General features: G+C 34.8%; 1 protein-coding gene across 5 annotated transcripts in view; it reads right to left on the bottom strand.

Moving 5' to 3' along the window:
• LOC110459181 (patatin-like phospholipase domain-containing protein 7) overlaps positions 1–17396 on the bottom strand; it is a 49462-nt gene that overhangs the window by 17712 nt on the left and 14354 nt on the right. For 3 of the 5 annotated variants that reach the window (XM_021511318.1, XM_021511319.1, XM_021511321.1), the window contains 17 exons: positions 16223–16284; positions 15056–15122; positions 14490–14570; positions 13535–13667; positions 12676–12929; positions 11920–11997; positions 11274–11348; positions 10815–10951; positions 10411–10542; positions 10148–10321; positions 9582–9727; positions 8335–8403; positions 2707–2832; positions 2208–2271; positions 1369–1537; positions 781–963; positions 390–508 (listed from right to left, as the gene is read on the bottom strand). In XM_021511318.1, coding sequence (XP_021366993.1) covers positions 390–508; positions 781–963; positions 1369–1537; positions 2208–2271; positions 2707–2832; positions 8335–8403; positions 9582–9727; positions 10148–10321; positions 10411–10542; positions 10815–10951; positions 11274–11348; positions 11920–11997; positions 12676–12929; positions 13535–13667; positions 14490–14570; positions 15056–15122; positions 16223–16284 — 2069 coding nt within the window. The remainder of the gene's footprint in view (positions 1–389; positions 509–780; positions 964–1368; positions 1538–2207; positions 2272–2706; positions 2833–8334; positions 8404–9581; positions 9728–10147; positions 10322–10410; positions 10543–10814; positions 10952–11273; positions 11349–11919; positions 11998–12675; positions 12930–13534; positions 13668–14489; positions 14571–15055; positions 15123–16222; positions 16285–17396) is intronic. The other 2 variants (XM_021511320.1, XM_021511322.1) reach the window with 1 other exon arrangement.

The following is a 17396-nucleotide window of genomic DNA, read 5'->3' as shown; positions in this document are numbered from 1 at the left end:
GAGTATTTGATTCTACCATATCTGGGTCTTGAGAAGAAGATTTTTGAAATTTTAGTCAATTTGACCCTTTTTGGCCCCGCCCCTCAGGCCCCTGGGGGCTTGGGACTAAACCGGCCACTATTTTTGTTGACCTTTGTCCATGGAAGGTTACTGCAAAATTTCATTGAAATTGGTCCAGGGGTTTTGGAGAAGAAGTCGAAAATGTAAATTGTTTACGGACGCACGACGGACAAAAGGCGATCGAAATAGGTTACTTGAGATTTTGTCTCAGGTGACCTAAAAAGTTGCGTTAAAGGAAACTGTAGTTGCTTTTCAGACATTAAAAAATAACCAATGTGGCCATACACTTTCTTACCAATAGAGGAACCTATGTCCTCAGAGTAACTTACCTGGCTCCTCCCCCTCCCAAGACCAGACCAATGGAAGTGCCGGTGAGAAATCTGGACAGTCTTCCAAAGTCGCTCTGTCTGTCTGGTTCAGTCTCAAATAGTTTGTTGTATAACTCCAACTAAAGGTATTAGAACAAAGCATGGCAAACCTGTAGACATTATTTACATCTCATCTACATCAATCAATTAGACACTCATCTCTCAGTGCTACATTATCAATATAACATCGATTTGGGGAAATATTACTTTTAGAATGTTTTATCATTACCTTTGTAAGGATTAACAGTTTTATCAGTATACAAATATTTATGTCATTTTTTTTCAGATTTTCCAATAGAAACTGAAGACAATAAACAAGAACAATGGATATTTTGTTGCCTGGTGAACATACAATTTTGTCTTCAGGGCGTTTAGAGAAGACACGTTTGGGACATCGGATGTGGTGATGGGATGAGCACCAGCCGCGGGCATTTAGCCACTCCACCGTGCCCTTGGGTTTATCTCCGTCCTCCTTGTGCAGCAAGACAAGCTCCTTCTGGGCTCGCACAGAGATATTCCCCATCTGTTTCTCCACCTACAACCAACATATGATAATGTTACTCCAAACAACTCAAGATACTGGTTTCCTAAACAACACAATATACTGATCTCCATAATACATGTTCCCCAAATAACACAACATGTTTAAAGGTACATTATCAAGTAGATATCTGGTATTTCAGGAACATAATGGTACAATATTTTGTATGTCTGACACATGTTTCCATATGCTTGCTTGACATAGATTCTCCTTATGAGAATTTGAGGCAAACTACAGCATTTGTTTAATTTTTGAATTAATTACAATGACATAAATTGGCATTTAATATATTCCAAAGGTACTCTAATCTTTTAAAGCAGGTTTTATCTTATCTTGGAAATCACAAAGAATCATGTAAATATACATGAAAATATTAGTTAAATACACCCAAGTGTTTACCTCTCCTACTGCAGGGTCATTGTCAGCCAGACCCACGATGAGGATACAGTCGGCCTGGCGTATACAGTTCTTTGTCCACTTCGTCATTGTATAGTCACACTCATACAGGGTCATTCGATGCATATCCTCCTGGTGGCCCAGCCAGTTAAACAGGCGGAATTCATGGATACTGTAAACGAAAGGTCAGAGGTCACAAACAGGCAAAACTGGTGTCAGAGCTCAAAATAGACAGAACTTGTATCTATTGAATCAAAGGTCAAAGGTCAGAAACAGGAAGAAACTGTAAGCAGAATGTCAGATGTCATGAAAAGACAGAACTTGTGGATACTATAAACAAAATGTCAGAGGCGACTAACAGGAAGAACTTGTTTATACTTGTGCTTTAGACAAAAGGTCGGAGTTAAAAACCTGACTCGTATATATTGAATAGAAGATCAAAGGTTAGAGGTCATACCCCCCCCAGTACACATAACTTTTATATACATGTACTATAAACAGAAGGTTAGAGGTCATAAACAGAACTTTTATATACATGTACTATGAACAGAAGGTTAGAGGTCATAAACAGAACTTTTATATACATGTACTATAAACAGAAGGTCATAGTTCAAAATCAGAGAGGACTCATATATTGAATAGAAGGTCCGAGTCCACAAAAAGGTAGAACTCAAGGATACTGCAAATAGGTAAAAGTGAACGTAGAAAGCAACTTCCAGATACTCATATTAACCATTATGAAAGACCTTTCTTTTATGCTATTTGTGCTTTAAAAGCAATTTATATTAATAACTAATTTTCTATTCAAATGTTGATGCATTCCTGCTGAAGAGTTGACTGACCTGTCCAGTGCAGCCCCTCCCATTCTGGACTTCACAATTTGACTGGTCAGCCTGGTTGTAGGCCCTGGAAAGATCAACAGAAAACATTGACCACACATGGTAACAGATAAACTGACCACTAACATTCTATTACAATTAAAAACACATTAAATGAGTAATATACAGTATGTATTTTGTTTAAAACATGACACTGATATCAGATAAACTTACATGAATTACAATGAACAGTTGCTTGGTAACTATTCTAAATACTGTTTTCAAAGTTTTAGCTACATTAAAGCTCCAGGTAGAAATACTGCGACAATATTCTTCAGTAGCCATGAAAACCCTTAATTTCAACAGAAAGTAATAAACATTGGACACAAGTCAATCACTCAGGAGTTAATCTTGTTCCAATGTCAAATCATAAAGATCGCAGAAACTGTATTATATATATACAAATCCCACATCTTTGTCAAAGGTCTATTTAAGATACTTGGTTGTACCGATGAGTACCTACCTATGGCTTTAAGGGCGTTCTGGAGCTCCAGGGTGAACGTTGAGATTGGCACATCCTTTGATATAGGCAGGACTGCCACCGTAGCCAGATTACTCACCGACCTGTTCTCCACTATCTGCAGATTATCTAGGTAAACAACACAGACATAATTATGTTAATCTACTGGTAAATCATTTCAAAAATATCTTAAATTATAATTTTTGGAGACATAATATATGTTTCATGATCACCTGTTTGAAGAAAAAACCCAGAAAGTGCTCATACTTTTTCTGGTGTGAGATTACTCTTGTTTATTATGGTATTTACTCTCAAATGAACTATTGCAAATGTTACACAATTATAAAACAGACTATATATAATCTGTATAAACAATAAAGCTTTAAAATGGTCTCATGTCAACTGATATGTCATAACACTTTAAATCGAAAATTATTTGCAATAGAGAAGTGTGCCTGCATCGTAATCAATACTGCATATCGTGTATATCCAATTTTTGAAATTTTACAGAAATTTTGCAGAATTAGTACCAGCTTGTAATGAACAACAAACACCCACTGGCTGATTATAAGCTAATGACCTAAAAACAGGAACTATAATCCTGGGGATGAAAAATAACTAGCACAGCAAATCAATGGTACACACTAACTCAAAAACACACACATTGGACATCATGTTGTCTGCTTCTGAAAAATAAAACTGAGGTGACAAACGGTCAATTATTTACTAAAAAAGTAGATCAGTTGTAAAATAGCTGGTTTTGATTTCATTATAGGAGAATATTTTACATTAAAAAAATACGTAAGGCAATCTACAGATTCCTTTGCAAAATTCAAACAACTGAAGAAGTACGTTCTTTTTCCTTACACCACAGATGTTTTTATCAGAATTTATTTCTTCTATAATGCTCTCGATGAAACTTTAATTCTGACATCATGTATTATAAAATGCCATATTTAAGTATATATATCCATGTATCAAATTATCATCTGTAGCATTCCAAGTTGAGAGGTAAGTTATGTACAGTGTAATTACACACACACTGACATCCTTGTAACTCCTGGCAGTTCCAACCTTGTTCTCAGCCTGATTTTACCAATTTCTTCATGTTATCACTTACATCAGGTCTCAGAAATAATACATTTTCAACATACATTCTGATCATTTTCATAACAAAATTTCTGACTTAGGCCAAATAAACAGCTAAAAAGTGTGAACTCTGGAATAAATATAAATTGGTTGGTACAACACTTCAACAAACACAAGACAAGCTGTGGGTACATTGTATCCAGTTAAACAGATTTCCTATCGGTCAAAATAAAGTCCTGCAGTTCTTCATCAGTCAATATCTACTTTTTTGAAAATATATGAATGGAAACGAGAATCAACACATCAGAGTACCTTTGTGCACTTCTCTCGCGCTGATAACATATAATGCCAACAAAAATCCTGAGAAGCTCCTACACATGTCCCAGGGGGACACCCAGCTATGCAGGTGAGATTGATATAATATTTTACTCTCTTAGAGTTGAGGTATAGGGATCTCAACTTGGATGACTTGGGTAAATTCTTGAAGCTTATTGAACTGTTTGGATACTTTAGGAACTTCTCATAAAGATTGGCACCCCTGTAACCCAATTAGGCTTCGCCATACGAAAGAAAAGCTGAATATTAAGATTTTATTATCAATTGATTGTCCAACATGATAAAGTTAAAAAGAAGCAAAAGGGAATTGTAAATATATATTAAAAAAACATACTGGTTAAGATTGTATTGCTCCTTAAATGTATATACTGTATTTGTTACAGTAAAGACATATTTTCACAAGGCCCCTGTAGACATGTAGTGCACATATATATTTTGATAGGGTGCATAATATAACAAAACCAGTGAGGTTGTGTGCTGGGATAGAGGGTCAGCACGGCCATGGTAAGTAAACCAGTACCTATATAGGTAGCGTATGGAAACAGAGGTCCAGTAAGGCCATGGTAGGTGAAATGGATGAAATTGGTTGATTTTGCCTAAAACCTGACATGACTTAGGCTGATATCTTAATTATTCAGTAACAATTCTGTTACATAACTTTAATTAGTATCTAGCTCTGTTTTGACTTCCTTCCCTGACATGCTTGTTCTGATATCTGTCTTTAACTTTTCTTTTCTTCTTTCTCTTTTTTGTTTTTATACCAGCTTTTTTTTCTTTCCTTTTATCCTTCCTTCTTCCTTATAGCAATACAGTGTGATATTAAATGAAATAATACCTATCCATATGCAGTCTTTAGTGATACAAATTTCTATTTGCATAATTTGTATGGTATGAGTGGTGATATGAAAGATGAATGGTGACAAATAGGTTATTATATGATCTGAATGAATTACTGATCCATTACTATTGTTACTGTATTGAAAAAACTCTTTTGAAAATAAAATAAATATAAAAAAAGGTCATGGTAGGAAGAAAAGCTTGAGGTGACGTACATCAGAATGTTCTGGTAAACCATTGGAACATCGCTGAAGAAGCCCAATGGGCCTGTATCACTCACCTGTTAGTCATATTGTACCTTAAATTAATTTAATATATATATGTTATAGCCAGATGTTCACAAAGCCCAAAGTTTACACTACATGATACTTTTATGTCAATTAAACTGTATATCAGCTTTATTGGCTGGTGATTATGGTTTCATGGACAGGTTAAGTTTAGAAATAATTACAAAATCATAACTTTGAAATTCTTAATTTAAATGCCATGCAATATGCTAATTATTTGGATATCATTTTTAGACACTTACTTTTTAAAACCAATTCTACTTTGAGAAAAGGTATTTAATTAGATCTGCCTACAATTCTATACAATATTCCAACTGTGTATTTGTTTGTGCTTATATAGATTGTTTACGCCCAATATTAGCCAAAATACCAAAGTGTTTGTTTAGGGTACAGTAACACCTGTTCAAGAGCCTGGGAGACCCTAATAGTACTTTATCCTCTTATTTATGGTTTAAAGTGTCTGAAATATCAACTTGTTATAGAAAGGAATGTGTGGATATTTATAAAATATAAAACATAAGATAAACAATTACTTTTTAAACTAATACTATAGTATAAATACATCAATATTTATCTAAACAATGTCCCTTCATGGATACACCGACATTAGTACACAGATGTATGTTGGTAAAGTGCATATCGGGTTTGTTTGTATTAACACATCCATGAGGTTGTGTGCTGGGACAGAGGGTTAGCAAGTTCATATAATATGCATGGTAAAAAACACCGCGTGTGAGCAGTATATGGGAACAGAGGTCCAGTAAGGCCACGGTAGGGAGAACAGTTCTTTGGGTGACCTACTTATCAGAATGTTCTGGTAAACCATTATAACAAAGTACAAGAAGCTCAACAGGCCTGTATCGCTCAAGTGTTTTTCATCTCACATCTATGACTTTATAAGAGGGTCAAGGTCAAATTTATTTAAAAAGAATAACTGTAATGACTCCAATTAATCTTCTTTAGAAGATTTTTAACTTACTTTGATAATTTGATATTCAAATCTGGTGTAGGGCATTCATTCAGATCCAACACTTCAGCGCACTTTACAATATTTATTAAGCTACAATAATTACAATAAACCCTGTTCGCTTAATTCTACTCTTCAGAAACCAAATATCATCACCATACACTTCTTGGTTATTCAGGTGATGGCACATTTATTAAGTAACTTATAATTATACATTGATTGCCCCAAAAACCTGCTGACACATTAAAAAGTGCTCTTTTTTCTGGTCAGCGCCCTGCCCTTTTCAAATCCTATCTGAAACACTGTGTTTTTTTCAAGTATTTTAACACCCAGTGTGACCTGGAAAGAGGGTAAAGGTCACATTTATTTGAACAAGCAAATTCGTGGAACTTATTTCCCCCGCTTGCAGGACATATTGTAGGTTAACATTAATGAGGTTAAGTTTAAACATGTAAGTATCGTGCTGTTGAGACATAATGTATAGCTTGAAACTTGAAGAAAGAAAAAAAAGCCCTATACCTCATTGATTATCCGTAAATATGCATAAATCACATCGGTTGGCAAACTTAGCATGAGTCGGATGTGCATACAGAATTTGGTTGAAACATCTTAACAATATCTACAGCATTTATCATCTACAGCATTTATCACAAGAAAACCAAAGAGTGCCCGAGATGGGTGGAAAGATAATAATGACGGTTTTCGTTAATCAAGGGGCCATCAATCTGCCAAATAGAGTTCGATTAAAGTGGTTATCAAACTTGGCCGAGCCCTTAATGCAATGAACCCTGTTACTAAGTTTTAGGATAATCGGATAATATTTGCGAGAGTTAATGAACAGAAACGGCAGGGGTCCATAAGGGTCCATAACTTCATCAAACTAGGCTTAGCCCTTAAGGCATTTAACCCTTTGACCAAGTTTGAAAAAAATTGGTTAACATTTGTTATAGTTAATGCACGGAAACAAAGCGTGGCAGTTAATGATGTTTTTCGTTATTCAAGGGGCCATATTTCTGCCAAATGGGGTTTGCTGAAAGTGGTCATCAAACTTGGCATAGCCCTTAAGGCATTTAACCCTGTGACCAAGCTTATAGAAAATCGGTTAACATTTGTTGTAGTTATTGCATGGAAACGAAGTGTGAGACAGACAGACGGACAAACCAAAATTAATATCCCCTGTTTCGGTGAAAGCGGGGGATAATAAACATGAAATTCCATTGTCCAGCATGCTACTTGGTAAATATCATTACTCTAGGCATCTTGGTTATTGTGATCCCCCCCCCCCCCCCCCCCCCCCCCCCCCCCCCCTCCAATACATATCTCACCCTCACCTCACCTCCAAGGAGGGGCATTAAGTTTTCTTAACTGTTGGTCCTGTTTTACAGGCAATGTTGACATTATATTGAGGTATGTTGATGTAGAATCCTCTCATTTCAACACTAGGTGAGACTAACAAAACACCACGTAACTAAACGTTTATTAAACTAATGAAGTTGCTGTGAGGATTTGCAGACTGCTTTCATGTTGGAGTGTACCATTGGTATGTAGTCAAACCTGCATAAAGAGGCCACCCTCAGGAAGAGCAAAAGCAGTCTCTTTAATTAGGCAGGTGGTCTGATAATACATGTAAGGTAAGCAATGAAATTGCTACAATGGGCAACATCAACAGTGGTTTCTTAACACTGGTGGTCTCCTAAAGGAGGTGGTCGAATAGCATGAGATGGTTTACTGTACAATGCTTTTTTACAGTTTTTAATTAAGTGCTTGTTAAATTTGTATGTACTAGAATAAGTTATCTAGAAAATCTATGCTATTTCTTGCTGCATTTGTAATGTCAGTGTCAATCTTTAACTAAATTTTGAATAAAAGGTGAGAGGAAGAGTCAATTATTATAATATTCCTTTTCACACTGAACAGTTTTTCTTGTGTATTAAAGTACAAGCGTTATATCTAACTAAATGATATAGAACCTACAAGGACAAACAAACTGTAAGCTGATACAGAAATCTGTTTACTGTCTAGCTGATACATATGTACAGAGTTAGTGTTATTCTGATTACACACAGTCGAAAAGAAACAGAAACCAACATCACGGCAACGCAGCCGAGGACATACCGGCACTGTGAGAGGGCGTGTCGCTGTCCTGAGGTAGCAGGTGCTTTGGCGGATCTAAAAATATGCTAGCTGCAAGTGTGTAACCATAGAAATAATATCAGCATGCAATTTAATGATACAAAAACCACAGCATTAATTATTAAGCTAAATGTTACATATATTTAATGTCAACTACCATCAGTAAAGTCAACCGTGTGACTCAGTGGTAGGACTCCATCATTTCTATTGTAATTTTATTTAGTACACATTTAGTACACACTGGGAATAATATTTTTTCTTTGAATTTCAAAAATTTATTCCGACAGCAAAATCTTCAAAATAATGGCTGATTTATTAAATGTATGAAATTTTTATGTGTAAGCAGTTTCAAGTTACATAGAAAAGTAATGTAGAAGCAAAAAAATACAATAGATATGATAGGTATCTGCAAGAAGCAAGCAATGTCAAAACAATGTAATCTTCTTTTTTTTAAAATTAATTCAAAGTATATCTTATATGTTTTTTTGCAATGAGATCTAACAAAAAAGATATAACATTCTGTTAATACACCAAACAACATCATTTCACTATAAAATGGACTATTTCGAAAATTTCATATTACTGCAATCTGATGTCCTGATGCAAATTTGTTGTCACAATTTAGAAACAGTTAAGATTCTATAATTGTTTATGTGGATTTCATAGCTGGAGAACCTCATGTGAAACGTTTCATTAGTTTATAACTGTTATACACTAATGAAAAGTGTTGTTATTTACCTACAACAACCTGCTTATAGGAGTATCTTTATGTTCTTGTTATGAAAAACACTTTCCTTTAACATTATGAAATATTCAAAATGGTCCATTTGCAAGAGCTATAAAGTTCACAGGATGAGACGAAGTTAGGAAGTGGTAGAGAGTTCTGACAATGTCTGACAATGTCTGATCAGACCTCGTCATTAGACAAACTTTACTGCAAACTCCTCTCTGAAGCACACTCAGAAACAGTATTATAGTTTACAATATTACGATGTGTTATTGTTGTGCAGGGGACGACAGATTCGTTAGGAGTCAAATAATGATATAAAGTGAACAAAAACATCTATACTCAACTGACATGATTATATAAATGGTTAAAAGCATACAGTATTACATATTGTGTGTCGTAATTATTAGTTCTACAAAACAGGATTAGTGCTTATCTAAATGACACCTGGGAAACATTCATAGTTTTCAACTGTATTTAAAAGTCATAGTCCGATGCCTACCTCCAAGTGGGACCTGTTGACGCGATGTCTGTAAATGTCCCAGGATTCTCTGTCCTAGCAGATGGATGAGTCGAGTAACAATGTGTGGATACTTCCTCTTTATCAAGTTAAGTAACTCGGCTGGTAGTTTAGCACATTCAGTGTCTCTGTAACACAGTCAGAAAGGCATATTTTAAACATTTTTTTTGTATATTTATTTATTCTCTTATTTTTATCCCCCCCTTTTTTTTTTAAAGAAATTCATTTTCATAACTTGCTGTTTAAATTTCTGAATAAATTGAAGATTTTCTTTCGAACCATTGAGTAAACAAAACTAGTCCCCAGTCTTTAGAGATAAAGAAACACTTAGGACATTTTTAAACTTGTAGTTCTAGACAGCTAGCTACTTCCCTATAATGGGGTGTAACAATAAATTCCAAGTTGAAACAAACAAAGTATTGGTAGTCTGCGTTTACTGATAACCTGAGTTTGCTGGTAATCTGATTTTACTGGTAATCTGATTTTACTGGTAATCTGATTTTACTGGTAATCTGATTTTACTAGTATGATGATTGTGAGAAGATTACCGAATGGCCATCATGGTGGTGGTGCGTTCAGTGTCTGTGAGGACCTCCACGATACCAACAAGTTCCCCGCGGCCATACTCCGCTACCAGCTCCTTCTTACCGTCCTTCTGAGTGATCACGGACCGAAACCGTCCAGTGAGGACAATATATATACTGTCGGAGTGGTCTCCCTGTCTGTAACAGAACATTTCATACCATTAATATACAGAAAAAATAAACGCAGATTAGAAGTATTTCAATGGTTTATAGATATCATACACTACCTAAATAGTGCTTTCCCTGCCTCTGTCAACATCCAGTCGAGAGCAAAGTCAATTTGTCGTACAAATGGTGTCATTCTCACTAGTGTTGTTTTAGCAACATTGAGGACCACATCTGGCTGAACCCGCATTATCCTGTCAAAACAAACAAGACATTATTTTCAACAATAACGCGGACATATTTTTTAACAGCCTCATCCCTTTCAGTAAGTGAATTACATTTATGAATAAAAGTTGTATTTGTTTCATCATTTTACATAGATTGTAATACTTTCAATGTGATCCAGATAAATAGTACCCCCAGGTATATTGGTTTTATCATTTTACATAGATAGTAATACTTTTCAATGTCATCCAGAAAATCCCAACATTTACAGAAACAAAATATCTTATTATGATTTACATACTCATAGAAATCATTTTTGGAGATGACGACAATGCGGACATCAGTTTTTGACCTGATGGTAAAGAACGATGGCTCTCCAGTCAACACAGCCAGGGCTCCTACCATTTCTCCCGGCTGGGAACAAAACAACAAGGCTTGCTGCAAGGGAGACAATCAGGATAGATGAAACATAAAGCAAGGAAATACTCAAAACAGTTTGAGGACTGCTAGCTAAGATAATGTCAATCATAGCATAGTTACATACTAGATAACTTAGTAATGTAAAAGGAAAATTTCAGATGTGATCAAAACCATTTTCTTTCAATTTTAGAGATGGGAATTCTTTAAATATATTAAACTGCAAAGTACTACATAGTGTTATCATTTTAATAGTATATTTCGTTTGTATTTTCATATTTTTATTAATTAATTAGGCATTTTTTATTATGATATTTTGGTTTATTCAGTTAGTTCTACTGACCTCCTTTTCTTTAGCTCCAACGACTTGTTGAAGAATCAGCAAATTTCCAGTGATGAGGAAAATGAGACTTGCATCCTGAAATATTTCCAACAATATTTAATTAAACAATACCGTTAACATTGAAACACTGTTTCATAGTTGAAATACCATTTTTTTTTATTGCACATATGCTTGATTGTCAATTCATATTGCTAATGATGTTACACTATTAAAGCAATGGAATTCCTGTAATAGATTCCTTTTACAAAAGCAGCTGTCAGCACTAGTGAGCCTCTTACTAGTACGTGGCTAGCTGTTTATAGAGTATAAACCAAAGTTAAACATAAAGTCACCTATGGGCAGCCATCCACTTTACCAAGAACTGTTGTACAGTAGAACAGCATGTCTTGTGTTACCCTGGTTATTCCTTTATGAAACATTAATAGCATATTTTTCCTTACCTGATAAACATTCCTTTACTGAAGTGGTTAAATTTTGTGGCTTGTATCTTTTTGTTATCAGACATGATTTGATAAATTTTCACCTGGTATTTCCTGTCATTCTGGTAGCCACTATCGGTAATATAAAATAATACCTCACATATAACTACTGCTACATATATAGGGTGTCCTACATAAGGTGTCCTACATAGGAGTAAATGTCCTACCTGATCACCCTGTTTGATCAGCGTGGTTCCAGCCTTGATGTACTGTAAGTACACCTTGTCATCCAATATGGTGGAATCCTGTGTCAAATAAATTTTTAATATTAAAATACAATGAGTTCAGTTGAACGTTGAGTGGAATCTGTTTAACAAGTCATTGGGGCCATAGAAAATGTTTGAGTTACAGGGTGTTCAACATTTTGTACAGGTATAAAAAGGTCTACTAGTCAGGATCTACTTACATACCACAGACTTACAAACAGTAACATGAACCAGGATAAAACATTAACAGCATTGACAATATTGATATCTGTCTATTGAGAGAAAACAGTGCAGTACTCAAGTCTCTCAATTAACAGCATTGACAATATTGATATCTGTCTATTGGTAGAAAACAGTACAGTACTCAGGTCTCTCAATTAACAGCATTGACAATATTGATATCTGTCTATTGGGAGTAAACAGTACAGTACTCAGGTCTTTCAATTAACAGCATTGACAATATTGATATCTGTCTATTGTGAGTAAACAGTACAGTACTCAGGTCTCTCAATTTACAGCAGTGACAATATTGATATCTGTCTATTGTGAGTAAACAGTACAGTACTCAGGTCACTCAATTAACAGCATTGACAATATTGATATCTGTCTATTGAGTGTAAACAGTGCAGTACTCAGGTCTCTCAAACTGAGAAGGGGATGGGAGTTTGCAGTTAGCGTTGATGACAGTGATATAAACAATGACCCCAAGCTTCTTACTTTAAGTTTGAGAAGGGTGATTAAGTCTTTCTTAGCCAGGTTGAGGACCATCTCCTCGTTGGTGTTCTGAGATGATGTTGATGTAGGCATGTCTGTTTTCTTGACCTTGTGTCTCTGAACAGACGTAGAACTGGATGGTGTTACTTCAATCTCTACCTTGGACGATGCACTGAGTGCACGAGCCCGCATACGCGCCGTGTCAAAGTCAGACTTTAGGTTATCCACGTCACTGCCCTCAGAGTGTTGTCTCCTCACTAGTAAATCATACATAAACACATTAAGATTTACAGCAAACTAATTATTTTTCCTTCCACAAGTCACCCTTATATTTTCTTTTTAATCATTTTTTCCCGAGAAGATTTGATACAAAATAAATGTTGTTGTATATGTTCTATCTTGTCATATGAAAAACATTAAATTATTTTTTTCTCATAAAAATGTAACAAGAGATCCCAGAAAGAATCTTTGCACCCAACTTCATTAGTTCTATGTAGGGCTGTTTTTTCTCTCTTCTGTTCACTTATCTGTTGGATTGAGTCTTGTAAACAGTGTATGCACCATGAGGTAACATTCTTCATTTGCAGATCTGTCCAAATATTCTATTTGCATAACTAAGGAACATGGGAAACCTGTATGTGAATTTGAGGAAGAACCCTTCAATATGTTCTGAGAAAAATTGCTAAAAAGAATTGTTTAAGGACAGGCGGGTGACAGAAGGCCAGACAACAGACCACAGATGTAGGTTGATCTAAACAAGGCACCATCTAATGATAATGGCATAAAAATCTTACGGATTGAGAAATGGAAGATGTTTAGGATGTAAATAATGCCATGATAACTAAAAAGACATATGATTTACCGTCCATGAAGGAAGCCTTCATAGTTTCCATGTCAGCTGATGAGGAGGGTGTAAAACTTGTCTGGCGTTTATGTGGACTCGAGTGCGGCGTGATGGTGTGGATTGAGAGGGTTCGCGCCTCAGTGTGGCTTGCCTTTGAATAGAATAGTCATTCTTGTTAAACAGACATATCTTTTCATTTCACTTATTGCCAGCAGGCATTGTCGAGAACCAGTTCATTTACTTTAAACGATTACACTCACAATACATCATGCATACTGGTGATTAAGTCCTCTATGAATCAGGTTTGGTTTGATATACTTATTTAGACAGTATAGGCACACATAAAATTGGATGCAGTAAGATAATTTTCAACATAATATATGATGGTAAAATTTTGAAAAAATGGAATGATCGATTTAGGAGAGATTTTTACCATAGATAATGTTTTTGATTAAGAGTTTGAGAAATGGAATTTTTGGTTAGATTTTGAGCTAGTTAGTGTATATGGATGGGTGAGGTTTTCAAATATTACATTTAGGTAAAATTTTGAGATAATTGTATATTTAGGTGAGGTTTTGAGCTAAATGGTGCTTCTGGGTTAGAATTTGATATATTCAATGGTATATTAATCTTTTTAAAAAAATAATGGTATATCAAGGTGAGATGGTATATATGGTTGATTATTTGAATTAAAATACATGAAGCTACATATATGGTATAAGCTTGTGAGTGGTGACATTATGGGCTGGAGCTAATATTGTGAGTTATTTGATTTATTCACATGACAACTAAGTTATATGATTATATTTGGGTGACAATTTTTGAGTAAAAAGATGTACTTGGGTGACATTTTGAATTATAGGATGCATTTTGGTGATATTTTGAGTTATATGATTGTAGTTGGGTGACATTTTAAACTCAATGACACCTAGACAGGACCTGACGAGGAAGACATATCACATTAAGTACTTACTGGACTGATGAGTTCGTTACTGAGGCCCAGGTAGTTATGTAGGGCAGTAAATGTCACTCGCTGTAGTCGTATCATAATTATCTGGAAAATTAGGACAAATCAGAAATAAAAATCAGGAGAACTGCTCCATGTCCCTTAACAATGCCTATGTAGCTTTAAAATAATGAATCAGTTATCTGTAAATGAAAATTAAAACCGATAAACATTCTTTTTCTTCACTGAGCAGTTTTCCTGTAAGGTGTTTCACTTATTCTCAATTGAAAACTTTCATCTATTGTGTCACCAGTTATGTATTTTCCCTATTCCACAGCTAGGCATTGGATACGTTGTGGCCTATTCATATATCCAACGGTTACCATTCAGCCCCTCACAGGAAGTGCTTTCATTGGCTGGCCCACCACCAACTCGTGATTTAACCATTACTTAAACTTCAAGAAAAGGGTCAGTTAACTAGTCTATCAATCCGACTAAAGCTGTCGGTCTCACAAGCATAGTTCAGTAGTATCATGACTGACACAGCCAGTGATAATGATTTCACAACCAAACACTAACTATTCATTACTCACCTGTACAATTCTGACCAAAGACTCTGGAAATCGCTCGAATAGGGATTGGAAAGCAAGAGCAGGCAATCTGTCCGAGAAGAAACAGTACAAATGTAGACATATTTATGAACCAGAGAGTATATACACATGAATGAACCACATATATGTATAAATGTATGTAGTTTACATCTGTGCGTGAACCCCAGACATACATATATATTTGAAAATTTCTTCTTTGTTTAAAACATTTTTTCATCTCGTCATTTGACCAGCACGTACAGAATTACATGTTTATAATATATGTACAAGGGAATCTATTTGCCATATCTTATAAGAATATAAGAAGTGGTCTTATGTGACTTGGAATATCAGCACTGTAAATCTATTTTAGTTAATAAGATATGGATTTCGTGTTTGATCATAAATTGTACAAATATTTATTTGAATAAATTCATCTGCTGTTGTTTCTTTGCTGAACTCTACTGTACAATTTTCTTCTTTATAATCTGGTCACCTTATACTGGTAGTTCATTCATATTGAAAATTAAAGTAAATAACAATTAATTAATTTCACAAACAATATTTAAATTGACAAATACAAACTAAAGCTAATATATATTGTACACCTGTAATTGATATAGAGAATGTCAAATACAAACATTTTTTATTTACATGTATGTACAGTATTTAGTAGCATGTATCAAGTTATATAGGAATTTCTATATTAAACTGACAAAAAAAACAATTCACCAACATGGATTTTAGAAAATGAAGAATTTTGCAAATAGAAAATGTCTGTAAAACATGATTGTCCCTGTGACTATAATGTTCGTAAACTGACGACAATTGACAATGAATCTGTTGACAAAATAGCAATAGTTGCACCTATAAATATCAACTGTGACCTTGGCATTGACCTTGGGACCCTGAAATACCAAATCTTCCAAGCTATTCTCATACTTGACCTTTGCATAAACTTGAATGATTTTTTTTTTTTATGAAATGAAGCAGGCAGAGTGATGACAATGAATCATGATGGGACAGACATGGGTAACACCATATCCCCCATCCTCTTGCTAAAAGGCAATGACATAGCAAAAGAATATAAATCAAATTTAAGCTTTCATTTGTGTTTTACCTGATGAATGGAAAACGGTAAATAAATGTGATTACAGATAGAAATCTTACCTCAATACTGTTGTCTCTTCCACAGCTTTTGCGGAAACGGTTTTAAAAGGTTGGGCATGGCACTGAAAACACATACGGAGGTTTATCTCTCATGTTACCATGCACTTCTTATAGAATATAAATCAAACAACGTTAAAGTCTACCCTTAAAAAGGTATTGATATATCTGTTCATCAATGATTACAAAAAATAAAACCATTAATTTATACAATGGAGTAGACACCCTATATCTAGCCTACTTTTCATCAAAGTTTACCACAGAAATGATAATAGGCTGTGAGCCTGTGATGTAGTTAAAGCTGTAGCTTATTTATCACAGATGGTCCAAGTCTAAATATACAAGCACAATTGGATGTATTTCATACCTAACACTTGAGAACTACAAATGTAAGTTTTAGCCTGGGCAACTGTATATTAGTTTCTAAGTGTATACTCTATTCCATGAAATTTTCACCCTTTCAACCTTCACATGTGAAATCCAAATTCACCCAGTGTTAAATTTGCTTTTCACAGTTAAATGCTATGCTATGCTATGTTGGGTGACAAAGGCAAAAATTAAACTTCAGCAAAAACTCCCCAGTATACAGTACACTATATTTACAACCTGGCAACAATGATAGTAATACCAATTCCATTTAACAAATCAATGGCACCTGGCTCCAAGCTTCTCAAAGTGCGTTGTTGTTATTGTTCCCTATATTTTCCATGAAATATTATTCACTTTTGAACATGTGGTTATTTCCATGACCTATACATTTGTATGTTTCTGGAGAAATTGAAAACATAAATTAAATACCTAATTAATCAAATCCCTTGATAGCCAGCTGCAAAGTAAATTTGAATGCAATCTTTGGGAACAATGTTTTGTAAGAAAAAGAAAATGCATTCCTATACAGTGCAAAGATATTCATACATTCAGTGCTAGGAAACTAAAAGTTTAAACTGAGAGCATAAAGCATACAACAGCACAGAATACTGGTGATATTCTGAACATGTTTACATTTCTAACTGCATTAAAAGAGGATAACCCCATTATTTCTTAATACATTTTGGTGAGCATACCCCTGTGTATCTAAATACAAAGTGTATAGCATAAAGTAGAACTATCCTTGTGTATCTAAATATAGCATAAAGCAGAACTATCCTTGTGTATCTAAATATAGCATAAAGAGGAA

This window comes from Mizuhopecten yessoensis, unplaced genomic scaffold (genome assembly GCF_002113885.1).
Source record: "Mizuhopecten yessoensis strain PY_sf001 unplaced genomic scaffold, ASM211388v2 scaffold9985, whole genome shotgun sequence".
Taxonomy (NCBI): domain Eukaryota; kingdom Metazoa; phylum Mollusca; class Bivalvia; order Pectinida; family Pectinidae; genus Mizuhopecten; species Mizuhopecten yessoensis.
The sequence above is the reverse complement of the archived record's forward strand: the minus strand, read 5'-3'. Positions and strand labels throughout refer to the sequence as shown.